The 17,036-nt window shown below is 46.3% G+C and overlaps 1 protein-coding gene across 3 annotated transcripts in view; it reads left to right on the top strand.

Annotated features, from left to right (window-relative positions):
* The window catches only part of CIT (citron rho-interacting serine/threonine kinase), a 308,696-nt gene that overhangs the window by 141,343 nt on the left and 150,317 nt on the right, over nt 1-17,036 (top strand). For all 3 annotated transcript variants that reach the window (XM_045296872.1, XM_004709562.2, XM_045296871.1), the window contains exons 7-8: nt 12,129-12,271; nt 13,509-13,602. In XM_045296872.1, coding sequence (XP_045152807.1) covers nt 12,129-12,271; nt 13,509-13,602 — 237 coding nt within the window. The remainder of the gene's footprint in view (nt 1-12,128; nt 12,272-13,508; nt 13,603-17,036) is intronic.

The raw sequence follows: 17,036 nt of genomic DNA, 5'->3' as shown, positions 1-17,036 counted from the left end.
TTTAAAAAGAAAAAAAAGAATTTAACATGGTAAATACAAGTTTTTTTTAACAAGATAGAGGGGGCAAAAAACCAAAAGAATAAATCAATTATCATGTTTTCCCATCAATACGTGTAGGTTTGCCTCATCCTTTTGCAGGATAGCATCGTTTTTCCCGATGTAAATGTAGCATAACTTCTAGAATCCTAAAGTTCATTGTGGGGCTTTTTTTGTTTGCTTGCTTATTTTTCCCTCTGGGTGGTTTAGCTTCCTAAGTTAAAAAAAAAGGAACTCACAAAGCAATTTGGATCCTGAATTAGCCCTATCGTTGTTTCATACCTTGGAGTCAATTCCAGCACACAGAAGCCCTGTGAGCCTGAGCAGAGCTGCCTCCACTGGGTTCCTAGGTGGAAAACCTGATGGGAAAAGGCCCTTTCTGTGGCCCAGGGGCTGGGGTCTTCGGAGTGCCCAGCTTTTGGTCAACAGCCGAGCTCATCAATGACTCTTCAGCCTGACTCCCCCTCAGGTAGCTGGGAGATTGGATGTTTACAGAAGCTCACATGAAGAAGTCGGTAAAGTGAGAGTCAATCTTAAGACGTATCTTAGAGCTTCTACTAGGTTTTTTTGGGGGGGATGTTACTCTTTGTTTTCTGAACTAGAATCAACAACTTATATGCTTTGGTGCTGTATGAGGGCCCACAGAGGTTAGCCCAGCTCCTGCCCCAGACTCCTGAGAGAGGATGTTTTCATACCAGTGAGTGAGGGTGATAACCCTGCACCCACCCCATGCTCCTTTCAGGACGTCTGCATTGCGCCTGTGTGCGGAGAGCTTGAAGTAGTCTCTTCCTTGAACGCTGCCCTTGAAGCTATGCTTCCTCGACACCTGGGGTGTGGAGCCCCCCTCTTCACAAGTGACCTCTGCATTTGCAGGATCACCCATGTGCTAGGACAGCTGCTGCCTACTGAGGCTTTTGCCTCGGGCTCCTGGGGTCTCACGGAGCTCCTCTTGTTTCGGATGTGTTAGCAGGGTCGTCAGTAGCTCTCAGCAGCTTTCCCTTGAAAGAGTCGGACGTTTCGGTCTCTCTCTTCTGTTGTTGCTGTTTTGGATATTTTCATTCAAGCTCTGCAAGAACTGTGGAAAGCCAGCCGGTGGGGAGGAACTCCGTTTTGGAGGCAGTGCAGAGCACAGGCTAAGGTGGGGCTGGGAAGGGCTCTGGGTTTTGGCAAATGCTGTGAGCCCTCCGGGTGCTACTCTACCTTGCACTGCTCTGTCAGCTCGAATTCCTCGTCCTCTGGGTTAAAGAGCTTGCCTCCTTGGTGTCCAGTCCCACATAGCTACTGCGGCTCGAAAGGAAGCTTGTTTGGATGCTTGGGGGTTTTCACACCAGCAGGGTCAGTTTTGTAGAGGCGACAAGGACGGGCTTTGAGTTTTACAGAAAGGAACTCCATTGAGGGCTAGTGATCCAGTAACATGTGGCCAACGACTGGGCAGCACTTCAAAGGAGCTGTTGCGTGCCCCACAGTGGCTCCTTATGGGTCCAGATGGGCTGTAGGAGTGAGGCTCGTTGGTACTTTTCTTTCTTGTTGACTGTAGTTGTCATTGTGCTTGCCTGATGTGACACAAACGTGTTCCAGGTACCTTTCGGGAGAGTCATACTGTGGCATCTTGAGAATTCCAACCACTCCAGGGCCACGATTTTGATCACAACCAACTGGCTTTGTCTCAGTGGTCACATGGATTTTGCAGCTGTTGATTTACTTCCACTGGGACATGCTTTGTGGATTGGGAATACCTGCTGGCTCCTCTGGCTATCACAAGCTCCTGGCTGCCGGCAGGTTCCTTGGGCTCTTGGCCTGCGGGGCTTCCCTCTGGTCCTTGCCTCTGGCTTCAGCATCCTTACCTTTGTGGTGGTCTTGGTTTTTTCACATGGCTGGATGGGAATGCTTCACACAGCCATTTCCTGGAGTTCTGGTTGCCTCAGCACACATTCATACCTGTGTGCAATGACATTTTTACACCCTTCTTTAGTAGCTCAACAGTGTTACTGATATGATCTTGTAATTATTTCCTTGTCTGCATTCAATTCTCAAGTATCCTGGTACTTTGGAGTAAAATGCTTGCTAAGGGTATAGTTTATGTATAGACATCCAACCTAAATATAGGAATTAAGATCTAATTCTGAATCTTCCATCTCCTGCCTGAATTTTCAGTTCTGAAATGCCCAGAGCTCTTGAAAACTTTTTCAAATTCTTTTGTCCCATATTTGGCAATAAAGCCTGACTTGAAGTTGCTGTGTGGCCAAACCTGACCCACACTACCTTCCTTCATTCCCTGTGGTGTGACTACTCAACATTTTTTTGCTGAAAACGTGAATGCATTTGTTGCTGGGGTGATGCCCCAGACATCACCTCTGCCACCAGAGAAGCTGACTGTTGACCTACTTGGCACTGTACAGGCCTGACACACCATGATGCTCCCTGACCACAGATAGATTGCTAAGCCTGGGAGATTTAAGGAAATGTACCCTCGGTCGACCCACTTGTCTGGCTGCTGGAGGTTCATTTGTAATGTGACTGCAACTTAGTTGAAGATAACATTTTAGGTTGGTGAAAAGAAAAAGTAGGATTCCACGTCCAACATTTCCGGTCACCCACCATCCTCTGCTGTCCGCGCTGCTGTGCTCATCTCTTGGGTTACTGCCCCTGCCATCTGTCCCCTGCTATCCCAGGTCTTCTGCACACTGCAGCCAGAGCTATCCCACTGCCAAGACCCTTCGAGACTCCCTGCTGAAGAAGAGCAATTCAGAAGATTAGCTAGGAACCTTAGGGGGCAGCAAGCGTTCATGTTCATGGGACAAATCAGACAAGAGGGTGAGCATAATTGTACAACTCAGAGAACATAATCAGTGTCAATGAATTGTATGTGTAGAAACGATTGAATGGGCATATGTTTTGCTGTGCATGTTTTCAACAACAACAAAACCAACAACACATGTCCCCCCTAGGGGAAGAAACACACACATGTTCTGGTCACAGTCCAGTCCATCTGGATCTGTTGTAGCTGGAAGCTTTAACATGCCTGAGTCACCGAAGGTTCTCATCCAACATAAACGTTCCCAGAGTCTAACACAGCCTTCAGCGTGGATTGCAACTCAATGTAAAGAAAACAAAAATCCCAATAGACAGCATCATGATAAACAGAGACAAGATTGAAGTTGTCAAGGCTTTCATTTTGCCCGGATTTACGGTCAATGCTCATGGAAGCAGCAGTCCAGAAGTCTAAAGACGTATTGAGCAAATCTGCACCAAGCGTCTTTAAAGTGTTGCAGAGCAAGGATGTCTGTCTCAGAAATAAGCTTCACTGTTCCAAACCATGCTATTTTTAACCAACTAATAATATGCATGTAAAAGTTGGACAATGAATAAGGAAGATTCGCGAAAATTAGATGCATTTGAATTATGGTGTTGGCGAAGAATATTGAAAGTATTGTAGGCTGCCAAAGACCAAACAACTCTGTCTTGGAAGAAGTACAGCCAGAGTGCTCCTTAGCGGCAACTTTTGTTTCATGTACTTGGAACAATGTTATTAGGAGAGACCAGTCCCGGGACAAAGATATGGTGCTTGGTAAAGGAAGGGGGTCAGTGACAAAGAGGAAGAGCCTCCATGAGATGAATTGACTGCAACAATGGGCTCAAAAGACAACAATTTTGAGGATGGCACCGTGTAGGGCCGTGTTTTGTTCTAAGATGGTGTAGGATAGGACAGTGCGTAGTTTTGTGAATTGGAGCCCAGGGATAACACCTAACAGTAAGAACAGCACAGAGGATCAGGGCAGGATCCCGAAATCTGCATTTTCCACAAGCCCACCAAATGACCAGTGGAGACACATGCTTTTCAGGACCCCTGAGTAGGGCCTGGGATTAGCTTCTAGGGAGGGTTTGGGACGTTCCCAATTCTCTTTCTACTATTTTCATTTCATGTTCATTTGTTTTACATTAGAGCTTTGTTTGTTTGTGTTTTTTTTTTTAATTTAAGAAAAACAATCTAATTCAGTAGTCAGTACCCTTGGACATAAGTGTATTATTAGTGTTTTAAGTAAGGATTTGGATGTCCAGAAGGCTGATCAATAAGCATTGTGCTTGATGAATCAATGAAGATTTAAAAAAAAAAAAAAAAAAGACTCTCTCCCTTGCTGCTGCCCTCTGGATGAAGGCTAGACTTCCAGGCTTACGAGGCTGCTCATCGATGCCTCCAGTTTGGCCACGGGCCCTGTGTGGTTATTCTCTGTATGTCCCTCCTGACCTGCCTCTGCCGCTTTCTCTTGGAATTCACCTCTGCTTCTTTCTTGTGCCTATTGTTCACTCTTCCCTGTTCCATGTGCCTGCCTGGCTCTGGTCTCCTCCTGAGCTTGGGTCAAATGCTGTGGTGCCCAGCAACCCTTCCTTGACCCTCTGAATCTGGGATGGACACCCCTTTGCCTGTGGACCCATAACGCCTTGCTCTTCCCCTTTGTGAATTTTGGTCTCCTCCACGAGGCTACTTCCCCCATAAGGGGAGGGATTCTGTCTCTCTTGCTCCCAGTAAGAGAACAAGACCAAGTAACTGTTTAGTCAGAAACCCAGTGGCTGTGGAACCAACGTGGACCGGACCACCGGCAGCCCTCAGCTGTGTCAGAGTGGAATTGTGCTCCACTGGGCCTTTGATGGCTGATTTTTCAGAAGCCGCTGGCCAGGTCTTTCTTCCACGCCTTCTCCAGTAGACTCACACCTCCACCCTTCCAGTGAGCAGCATAGCTCATTAAGCATCTGTACCACCCAGGGGTGCTGGTACATGCTTAGGAAATAATAATTTCATGGAGCATGATTTTCATACGATTTACTTCGTGCGGTAGGGAAATCATACCATGTGAACCTCGTGAGTTTTGCTCTCAACATTGTGCAGTTCAAGATGGGCCCAGCGAGATCCCCCAAATGTGAGTGAGTGCAGTGCAAGGGGACAGAGTGGGGTGGGAGGAGTGGGGGTAGGTGTGGCTTCTGAATTTGATCGGTTAAGAATTTTCCACCTGCATTTGCGCAGCCGGGAGTGTGACTGACCATTTCCTAGGGTGTCGACAATGGCAGCACCCTCCGAGGCAGCATCTGTTTCTCTTATCATGAGGCTGGTCCCCTCTCCTGGCAGGCAGCCCGTGGAATCCGGCCTCCCTTGACCTGGTTCATGATAAAATCTGTTTAGTTCTGTCTAACAGATGTCTTCGCCTGTGTCCTTCTGCCGAAGGAGCCGATCTTTACAAAGGAAAAATTGCCTTACAACTCACCGCTTGTATTATTGTTGTATCTAAATTCTTTGCGCGCGTCTTAGTGCTTGCTGCATTTCTACTGCAGCTTTTCGTAACTGTACCTCATCTTAGGCTGAGGCCATGGTAGCTCAGTGGTCGAATTCTCGCCTTCCATGTAGGTAGGAGACTTAGGTTCGATTCCTGGCCAGCGCATCTCAGGGTGCAGCCACCGTCCATCTGCCAGTGGAGGCTTGTGTGTTGCTATGGTGCTGCCCCTGCTCTGAGCCTGTAATTTGCCTGTGAGCCTCCTTCCACTGACAAGATCTTACCAGTTCATTCCACAGGGTCTTCCTCAGTTGCACAGACACATGTATCCCTTAAGCTGCTGTCACAACGCGACTCCAAGACACAGTCTAGGCCGGGACAGCTATGTCATCCTATGTGACCACCATGGGGCCCTGGCTCCTTCCGTTTCTGTACCCCCCCACCCTGCGGGTGTTGTTGTCGTTGGTGTGGTGGAAATAATCGGTTCACACCTTTGTGCCAGCTAGCTGGCAGGGCAGAGGAGCAGAACTGTCGACCAGACCTCCGTCCCATGACCTTGTCCACTGCTTGGAAGGCTAGCAAATGCCCTCTCTGCCTTTGTTTCTGGTTTCTCCTGAAGTCCTCGTCCTATGGAAGAGGGCTGAGTGAATTTGGCAGAGGGAGCGGCTAATAGCCTGCTGAAGCAGCTCTGTGTAGCTAGGAAAAGGCACCCTCATATTCTTCCCACGGAGAGGAGCCTCTGCTGCTGTCCTGCTTGGGGTCATCTCTTTCTGCTTTCTCTCTTCCTCTCGGCCCAGTTTCCTGGCCCGGCTTTCCTTTCTGCATCAGAAAAATCTGCCCGTGGACTCTTTTGAGGAAGTGACCCCGTCACCTGTGTGTACGCCAGCCTGTCCATCACTGGGGGTCTGGAGAGAGCTAATGAGTAGCGCTTTGTTGCATAGTTTAGCAAAATACGGTAGCGTGTGCTAGTTTTGACAGTGAGAGGTGAGGTCTTTGTGAGCTCTCGGATAAGACGATCGGTTTTTAGACCTGTCTTGAAACTTGCCTGTGTTCCTGTGCGCTGCTTCAGTCCGAAGCCAGACTTGGGAGCTGCCGGCCACCACCAGCCAGGGCTTGCTAAGGAAAAGGATGGCCTCATTTTCTTACTGCTCCTCGTGTGGTCTCACTGGAGTTGTTGGCCTTTTTGGCTTCCATGTTCTCATCAGTGAAATGAGATATTAATGCCTCGTATTGACCCCAGTTCGATTGCTCAGGGTGTTGTCCAGGGGGAGTTCTCTATGCCTTTGAAAGGGCTGTTTTGTGTCCTTGTCCTTTAAGGTGTCATATTTTAAGAGAGTGTTTTTGGAGTCACAATTTTGTCATGTTGTCTGATTGAGCCTCACCTCTAGGGCTTCTGATCCTGTAGATCTGGGGTGGGGCCCAAGACTTAACTTCTCTAGCACGTTCCCAGGTGATGCTCCTGCTTGTGACCCGGGCGCCACCCTTTGACAATTGAGGGTGGTTTTCTGGTAGCATTCTTGCCTTCCATGTGGGATGCCCGGGTTCGGCTCCCAGCCAGTGCTGCTCAAGCCCAGCTCCCATGTGTCCGTCAGTGGAGGCTTGCGTGCTGCTGCTACGATGCGGAACAGGTTTCAGTGGAGCCTCCAGACTAAGACAAGCTAGGAAGAAAGGCCTGGCGATCTCCTTCCAGAAACCAGCCAGTGGAAACCCTATAGATCGCAAAGGTTGGATCCCGTTGTGGGAGGGTTTGCCATGAATCCAGCCCACCTGGATGGCGGCTGAGAACACCCAAAGTAGCTATAGCTAGTCTGGCCGCTTCTCCCATGGGCCCCGCCAGTAACTGTGCACATGTCTAGGATCCCTTTCCTTAAGCCTCCAGGTGCCTCGCTGTTCCTTGTTTATCTCCCTAAAGCAGCCGCTTCCTTAATAACTGTCCTCAGCTGCCCAGTGTGAATGTTTTGTCTGCTTCCTGCCACGCACGACTCTGGCTGATCCCATGGTCCATAAGGATCTCTTGAGGGGCTGGATGCATCAGGCGAGTTGAGTATTTTTGTTAGGATAAAGGACTTCCTCTCATTGTCTCTGGGCCACTTTGTCCTTCAGGAGGGATCATTTTTGGGATCACACTCCGGAGAAGATTCCTTTCCTCCTCTCCGGCGCCGGTGGCCAGCAACCCCAGACGGGGTGGGTGCCGACACCCAGAGCATCGTGGTGGTTTTCTGGCGTCTCCTGGTCAGAGTACAAGCCCTCAGGAGGCTGTTTCTGAGATTGGCACACTGAAGTAGGCCTGCAACTCCCCTGCTCATGCACCTCAGATGCATACACGTATGCGTACATGGACCCTCCCCACCACATGTGTACGTGCACACAGGCACACGCTTGTCCTTCATTTCAAACACAGCCGAGCTGATGGAAACTACCATCCTAGAACATAGATGCACACTCTAGCAGTGAAGCAGCCATTCCTCCCGACCGAGCACGTGCAAGATGTGCCCTTTAATTAGCATCTGCAGCTGCTGCCATCAGAAGGGATTGTCTCTGTTGGCCGGAAAGTCTTTGCTTTAAAAGCGCAAGTCCATTCAAGCTCACAGCCAGGCCTGTCAGCTGCCCTGCTTTTCCTGCTCTCCCCAGTGATGCTGCCCAGGGTAGGGCTCATTCGTGGAGGGGCTCTCGTCTCTGTGCCTGCCCTTCTGGTTACCGGGCCTTGGTGGTGATTGCCCTTGGGTGACTTGTAACTGTTGACTGTGTAAGGAAGCTCCTCCTGTGCTTGCCAAGACAGAGGTGTATGGCCTCAGTGTAGGTGGACTGGTTACTTTGAAGCCCATTGTTGTCGGTGGCCATCGAAGGAGCGGAAGTGCTGGCTGTAGTAGAGTCCAGTGCTGGGTGGGGCACCACATTGTAGAAGCTGCATTCGGCTGTACCTGGGGGCCACGTTGGCTCTACACTCTCGTTCTGAGAATCACTCGAGTGGGGCTTTGAGAATGCCGCCTAAGTGGAGCATGATCTGTGAAGGCTACGTAAATCCCTTGCCCTCAAGTCAACCCTGAAAAAAGGCCTGGCAATCCGCTTCCATAGCTTGTTAGTTAGGTGCTGGCGAGTTCTTTTTGACCATCGGCACCACCCTGCGGCAGAGTAGAACTGCCTGTTCCACAGGGTTTTCTTGGCTGTGTAATCTTTACACTACTTAGTCGCTTGGCTGCTTACCCAAAGGTTGGTGGTTCAAACCCACCCAGCAGTGTCTTGGAAGAAAGACACAGGGGTCCACTTCCATCATTTGGAAGGTGCTGTGGGCAGTGTTTTATTCTCTTGTATTTGGGTCGCCATGGGTCAGAGTTGACCTGATGGCAACTAACAATGGCCACCTTGGTCCATGTAGGTGGATCAAGTTTGGTTAATGTCTTTCATGAGGACTCAGTCTATTTAGAAGTCTGTCATCTTGGCCACATGTCATGGGACATGCTGCTGTCATCGATTGTAATGTTTGTTGTTTGTCTTCCCAATCAGCCTGGTTTTGAAGAGAGATGAAGCCAACAGAAAAGTCACTTGACTCAGAAAAGACTAGTTTAGTTCGGATGGGAAGTTTTCAGCTCAGGACATTGAATCTTTCGTGTAGCAGCAGGGAACATAGGATTTGGACTTTTTAAGAGGTGTTTCTTATTTTCTGACTTGTTCCACTGATCATTAGAGGCAGGATCTCTAGGGGTGTTATTGACTATTATTAAGTCATGGTCAGTTTCTGGGCTCTTGAAAGTGTACTTTTGATTTTCTTAGCCTTAAATTTACAAGTTGCTCCATTTTTTCCACATCTTTAATTGAACCAGATTAGAAAATTCATAACTTCAGTGTGTCATCATACATATGCATTGTTCTTATTTTAAGACATTTCCGTTCTAAAAGCATGGGTGCTTCTGTTATTATCTGTGAATTTCTTTTTTAGGGAATGCTTAAGACATTTTTAATGTCAATATATATTTAAAACAGACGTAGATATTAGTATTCACCCACATACCCAGGTCCTGTGGAGAACCAGGTTGGGATGGGTGGGTATGGTGTAGGCAGCCAGGTGGCTCTTCTGGGCTCTTGCAGGATTGGGGTGAGTAGCTGACACCTGCGGGAAGTTTGAGGCAAATAAATATGCATTGTAGTTATCTCTCTGAAGTATTGCTATTCTTAATAGTTTATAAATAATTTTTTTGAGCAAATGGAAACTTACATTTCAAATAGAATTATTAGTATCTCTTGCTGAAAGTTGGTATTGAATGAGATGGACACCTAGTTTATTCAGAGTCCCGTCTAGGACATGTAAGCCACTGGCTCCTCCTCCAAGGGTCTCCGGCTTGAGGATGACTTGGCACTGATAGGCTTCCTGGACTCTGTGGGCCCAGCCTGGGGTCTCAAGGAGAATGGACTGACATTCCAGTCTCGCTGTTGAGAAATTTCTCCTCATTGTGGACTGAAACCAAAGAGGTACCTGGATGGTGGTAGTGGCAGTGGCCAACCACATTCCAGAATTGGCTTCTGGAATGTAGTAGTCTGAGATACTTAAATTTTTTTTTTTTTTTAAATGCCAAGAAGCTGGGTGCATAAGCAAATGTGGTAAAGAAAGCTGATGGTGTCGGGCTATCAAAAGATAGAGCATCTGGGGTTTTAAAGACTTGAAGGTAAACAAGCGGTCATCTAGCTGAGAAGCAACAAAGCTCACATGGAAGAAGCACACCAGCCTGTGAGATCACGAGGTGTTGAAGGGATCAGGTATCAGGCATCATCAGAACAAAAAATCATATCATTGTGAATGAAGGGAAATGCAGGGTGGAGACCCAAAGCACATCTGTAGGCAATTGGACATCTCCTTACAGAAGGGTACCGGGGAGGAGACGAGCCAGTCAGGGTGCAGTGTAGCAATGATGAAACATACAACTTTCCTCTAGTTCCTAAATGCTTTCCACCCCCCTCCACCCCCTATCATGATCCCAGTTATACCCTACGAATTTGGCTAGACCAGAGGATGTACACTGGTACAGATAGGAACTGGAAACACAGGGAATCGAGGGCGGATGATCTCTTCAGGACCAGCGGTGAGAGTGGCGATACCGGGAGGGTGGAGTGAAGGTGGGGTGGAAAGGGGGAACTGATTACAAAGATCTACATATAACCTCCTCCCTGGGGGGTGGACAACAGAAAAGTAGGTGAGGGGAGATGTTGGATGGTGCAAGATATGACAAAAGAATAATTTATAAATTATCAAGGGTTCATGAGGGAGTGGGGAGTGGGGAGGGAGGGGAAAATGAGCAGATGCCAGTGGCTTAGGTGGAGAGCAAATATTTTGAGAATGATGAGGGCAATGAATGTACAAATGTGCTTTACACAATTGATGTAGGTATGGATTGTGATAAGAGTTGTATGAGCCCCTAAGAAAATGATTTTAAAAATACCAAGAAGTTTATTTGGATTTTTCCTTTCCCAGAAAGTATTTGGGATGGCTTAAAGCAAGCAGCACCTACAGAGTGGTTAATGGAATGGGAAATTGAAATGAAAGGCAGAAGAATGCAATCAAGGTTAACCTGCTTGTCGCGATGATCAAATTGGGTCTCAGCTTTTTGCCATCCAGAGCCGACAGGAGCGCACAGTAAAGGGCCGGGGAGTGGAGAAACTGACCTGGGGGCCTCCTCCATGCCAGCCATTGTGCCAGGCTCTCTGGGGACTTTGTCCCACGCCGTCCCTCACTCAGTCCTGCAAGGGAGGGACAGTCTCTTCTCCGTTTCACAGAGGGGGAAACCACACTGTGAGCTGGTGTCTGAAGCTACCTCAGGCCGAGTAGCTTCAATGCTACGTGTGAAGTCAGTGACATCACTCTGGTTGATCGGAGAGTGGAGAGCTTCCAGTTCTTCTTCAGGGCAGACCATGTGTTTTTGTTCATCAGAAATGTTATCTGAACCATTATAGTCCTTTTCCAGAATTTCCCCCCTATGTATTTATAATCATTATAAGTAATAGTTATATTATAATAGTTATATGTATTATAATAATTTTATTTTCCTGACGAGAGAAAAAAAGGGGGGTCATACCTACCTCTTTTTATTATAACCGATAACTTCCCATGGCAGTATGAATAGATCGCGCTTGTTTTTAATGTCAGCATCCTATCCCTTCTCAGCTAGAAAGGTACTATTTTGAGCCATTCTCTTATTGATGGATACTTGGATGATTTCCAGACCTTTTTCCCCGCCTTGTCATAAAAATGCTACAGTGAATCTGTTTATCCGAAAACTATTCTAACTATCTGTAAAATAACTTGTTACAAGTGGAATGACTAGGTCAAAGGCTATATATTCACATTTAAATTTTTAATAGAGACTGCCAGATTGCCTTCCAGGGAAAGGAAAAGATTGTATCACATTTCTGGCATGCCTCCTCTGTTCTGCTGGGTGCTGGGGTGGGGTGGGGGGCGGGCAGACGGAGGAAGCATAAATGATGCAAGAGAGTTTGTTGCCCTCCAGGAATTTCTATCTATGCTGTGTACCTGATTCTAGGGAATGTCTGGGGTATCAACTTGGGTGGGTGGGCGAGTGGGTGGATTTAATTCAACCTTTCAAGCTCTCCTTGCAAACATTGTGCCTGGTGCATGGAGCCAGTCTTTCATTATTGATTTTCTGGGTAACAGATGTAATCTCCTTAGGGCAGAAACCCCTACCCCCATCCTCCATGACTTATAGTACGTGTTGTATGTCTTCCTTGCTTTGTGAAGACATTGTAATTATAACATGTCGGGCGGTATTTGAGGATCTAATTGGATGTGTGAAAAATGAATAAGTTTGGCATTCTCTGCAGGTCATGGAATACCAGCCCGGAGGGGACTTGCTGTCACTCTTGAACAGATATGAGGATCAATTAGATGAATATATGATTCAGTTTTACCTAGCTGAACTGATTTTGGCTGTTCACAGTGTTCATCAGATGGGATATGTACATCGGTAAGTGAGACTCTAGGGCACAGGTAGTGTTTCTCTATATCACATACGCCTCTCTGCCGAGAGTGAAATGAATGAATGATTTCAGCCTCAAATGATGTTCCATCCAATTTTCAATCCAGTCTCACCTATAACTGGATGGATGTCAGCTTTCCAGAATGGCAGACACGTCAGCTTGCCTCTTCAACAGTGAAGTGGGTTAGAACTGTAGTGCTGTGAAGTTTGTTAGTAAGAACTGTTAATGTGGCCCAGCCAGGCGCATCTTTGCATGCGTCCTGTGGGTGGTAAGGTGGAAAGATTGGTCTGTAGGAGGAACTGATACCTTTTGTAGGAACGGATGATCTTAGAGCCCCTGTACTTTTGACTGCATCCATTCATAATTTACCAAAGAGTTCTCCAGAATTCTAAGTCAGTAATTGTTTCTACCAGGATTTTAACCTAACTTGAACCCGTTTGGCCATGACCATCAAAGTGAAGCCACAACAGGCCCCAAAGGTTTACAGTTTTGGCAGTTTGCAATGCTAAATGAGACAGGATCCAGCTGCAGATCGAAGTCTAGGATTATTGCCAGGATGGTGGAGAGCAACACACCTTCAAAGTGGTGCAGTTGGCTGCCCTCTTTGTGCCAAGCATTATTGTTTTCCTCTCACTTGGTCAAGAGATTTGGTGGCTGTGCAACACACACTCTGCCCCTGTTTCCTAAGAGTAAGATTAAGTTCCTAGCTGGGCATGGACTTGTGATTTTTCCCAGTCCAGTTAGTGTTCCAGTTTATAGCCACATTTTAAAACTTGGGCCCATTCTAGTGATGTTTCAGCAGCTATGACTGAACCAGGCTGACCTACTTTGAAGCCCTGGTGTCCACAAGGCTGCAGTTCTCTGATGGGTGATGTACATCTGAGCAGGAAGTGGTAATATAATGACGGCTATGCTAGCAACCGTGAAATCTGGAATGGAGTCTGAGCTTTCTGTTGACTAGTGACATGACCTCGAACCAAGTCCTCTAGATTCTTTGGACCCTAATTTTTCCATAATGTCAGTTGTACGTCTCTAAGAGAAATAAAAAAGACAAGATAAAACCAATAACATTTTATTGTTATTGTTTCTCTTTGGTTAAACGTGCCTGCAATAGTGAGATCTGTGTAGCAGCATAGCTGCAATACGGTTGCTCGCTCGCAGAATTGAGATTGCTTGTGGACTGGAATGAGAAGGCGACACTAATCCATGCCTGTTTTCTTGCAGAGACATCAAGCCTGAGAATATTCTTATTGACCGGACAGGTCATATTAAATTGGTGGATTTTGGATCAGCTGCTAAAATGAACTCCAATAAAATGGTAATGAAATGGAAAGAGATCACTAAATAGATGGGGGTATTGTGGTGCCAGAAGCTCCAGAAATACGGCCTAGGGCTGAGAGACCTGGAGGAGCCTTGGTCTGCCAGGGGATGTGATGATGCTGTGGGGGTGGAGCTGGCATGGGGGCTGGGTGTCCCACAGAGCTCTTGTCCAGAGCCCTTTCATGTGTAATACTTGTTAGTACCTTACAACACATGTTTAGGAAGATTCATACACTTTGGTGGAAAAGAACAAAAAAATGCTTATTTTGTTTTTCCCTTCATTTTCCTTGCCAGCTGTAGGCTGTCTTCTGAGATTCACCTATTTTACTTTACAATATTTTTTATGAAATTGAACTTTCTTTTTTGCCTTCAAATCCTCTCCTCCCCAGCAGCAAACTTGAAATTAATTACCAGAGTTTTCAAATGGAAAGTCCTTAAGTGTTAAGAGCCAAGCGCTCACAGTGTCATATTTAAGTCTTAGATCTTTGGTAAAAATTAAACCACATTCCGCATTGCTAATTAGGAAGGCAAGAGGGTAGCTGTTGACCTCCAGAGGGAGAATGTTATATAAGAAAAAGATGACCGAATGAAAATAATCTTACAAAGCTGGGGCATGCTAAAATGTGATCAGTCTCTAAGAGAACGCCAACTTCTGTTTTCAGACGTAATTTTACAACGGGAGCCACTCAGTGACCTAGACATACCTGGAGGAACTTGGTCTGGGAATTCTTTGCCTAGGGAATACTGATTCTAATTCAAATGCATGAACTAAGAGATTGGAGAAGCTGCTTTTCTAGGTTTAAGAGTTAAGACCTCTTCTGTGTGTGAAGTTGCCTGTTTCCTTTAGTTCTTTGGAGGAAAAGTGGGTATTGTTAGGTTGATGTTAAGATAAGTCTGGTAGTTGCATTAACTCTGCACGCCAACATCTGGCCTCCCTGCTCTGCAGCTCTGAGGCCTACTTGAGATAATTACTTGGTGTTCAGGCTCTGGGGAAAGCACACTGCCTATGCTGTCCGCAGTGAGGGTTCCTGAACCACCGGATTATGATTTTGATGATGATCGATATGGTCTTACAATCTGCTTACTTGATCATGAAGAATCAGGTTACAGATTCTAAACATTTTGTATTTTAAAAATTATGTACAATTTAGAAACAGGCATGAAAATTTAAGTATTGCATTTTGTGGAATTAGGCGTAGGGCAAACAGTAAACAAAGCACTTTAATCACCTAGGATTCAAAAACATAAATAGTACATCAATGATAGAAAGTCATGATTCCAGAAAGAAATTGAAGCCAAAGTATGGCACCCATAGCTTGGTGACACAGCCTCAACATTAATGCCATGTTGGACCAGATCATGCTTCATCCTGTCCTGCACATTGTGAGATGATTAGCAGTACCCCAGCCCTCGACCTACTAAGTGCCAGAAGCACTCTCTTCCCCCACTGGTGACAACCCAGCATCTTTCCTGCGAAATGTCCCCCCGGGGACAAAACACCCTGTCTTCCTCCCCTCCTTCCAATTGAGAATCATTGCAGCAGATGGAGATGCATCCAAAAGCTAGATCATGAACTTACAGCCAGACGTGTGTATTTGCAGGAAGAAAACCTCAGTAGACTAGATTAGGATCCAAAACCATTGTTTGGTCAAGAAGTGGCAGTTAAGAGGAGGGCTCTCCGTTGAGGGTGTTGTCCCTCTCTTCGCTGCCCAGGAGGGAGGGAGAGGCATCTTTCTCTCTCACGGCCATTGAGTCCAGGCTGACCCGCTGTGGCCGCCTGGGGGTTTCTGAGACCGCACCTGTGGACGGTAGTAGAAAGCTCAGTCTTTCTCCTGCGCAGCTGCTGGTGGTGTTGCAGCCCAGTGCATAACTGCTACACCGCCGGCTCCTCTGTTCATCTCAGGGGTGTATCCTTCAGTGATTCACACGGGCCCTTTTAGTTCTTTAATCCTAGCAACCTTCACTCCTGGCAAGGAGCTGCCCAGAGGCACTGGGGTTATTGGCAGCTAAAGGCTCAACGAAAGGCTCACTGTTTCAGTCTTGGAGATAGGACCCTCAATACCACTCACTTGAGAAGATCACACCTCTACTGCCTTGGGAGAGAGACTTGCCTTTCCAGAACATTGTGGGTTTAGATCCAGAATGTGGCTGAGCAAATAAGAAAGACTTTCTAGAATTGTTTTAAGTGACAAAGGACTTTGCAGAATAAACCAGTTGCCATCGAGTTAACTCATATGCCTATGAGAGGACTCAAACTTCTGACTTTTCAGTTAGCTGTTGAGGGCATTCACTGATAACACCACACAAGGATTTCTGCACATTATAGAAGACCAGCAGTCTACCACCTAAATCTTCTAAAGTGTGGATATAGAATTAAAGCTGATTTTTAAATGTTTTTGATCAGTGGTGGTGGTGGTGGCATTCGATTGGTTTTCGTTAAGCAGAAGGCTTTGTAGGCATAAAGTAGATTTTTTCCCTTCTGATAATATGTAGAGGGTAATTCAAAAAAAGGATGGCTTCCAGGGTACATACATGCCCAGATTGACTCCGAACAAAAGGTGTTTATCACGTCTTTTTTCGGATCAGTGGGTGGCTGCAGACATGTGCTCTCAACAATACATTTGTCTTGGCCTCTGCAGAGTGCCTTCAAAGCACAGGTCCAATTAAAAGAGTAGCTTCTGAGGGAATCTGCCGGGGCCAATTCAATTCAAGGCAGAGAGATCAGTGCAGAAAGTTTTGGTCACTTTTTCGGGAGAAGCTAAAAGGTTATTTTTGATACATTTTTTCTCAAATGATGACCATTGAGGCTTATCATTAAGAAAAATTTTAAGAAAATTGAAAACTGTCTTGGTGAGAAGAATGCCGGAACAGTTGTACTGAGAGATTTTTTCCCCCATTATGACAGTGCAGCTACTCATTCTTCCAGGGTAGCAAAGGCTATCCTACAAGAATTTCATTGGGAAACTATCATACTCACCATATAACTCTCAAATGTAAAGGGGCATTTAAAAGGGACACAATTTGAGTCCCTGAAGGATGCTACCCTGCCATTTTGACGGGGCACAAACCAAAGAGCGGGAATGATTCAGGAAAGGCTGGAGCGATGAAACACCATCTTCAGGAGGACATAGACCTAGGTGGAGGGCATGTCGAGAAGCAGTAGCTTCACTTTTTGATATTTTTGTTTAACACCACTTTCTATGACTTTTGACTTAGCCTTGCATGTAACAAATTGGAAATGACTGAAAGAAAATTACTTTGTGGAACTCAGTAATTCAAAATCTATCCTCTTTTTTTACTGCCCCAAATATCTGTCCATTTTCTGTGGGTGGGAATCACAGCTATGCTGTGGTTTCCATTGTCGATTGAATATGTTTCAAGCTGATGATTCAGGAAGCAGTTCTGGGAGGTTTTCATTAGTCAAGTCAGGGG

The sequence above is a fragment of the Echinops telfairi genome, unplaced genomic scaffold, assembly GCF_000313985.2.
Source record: "Echinops telfairi isolate 266 unplaced genomic scaffold, ASM31398v2 ScPeMD7_7412;HRSCAF=8450, whole genome shotgun sequence".
NCBI classification, from domain to species: Eukaryota; Metazoa; Chordata; class Mammalia; order Afrosoricida; family Tenrecidae; genus Echinops; species Echinops telfairi.
This window is presented reverse-complemented; position numbering and strand designations above follow the sequence as displayed.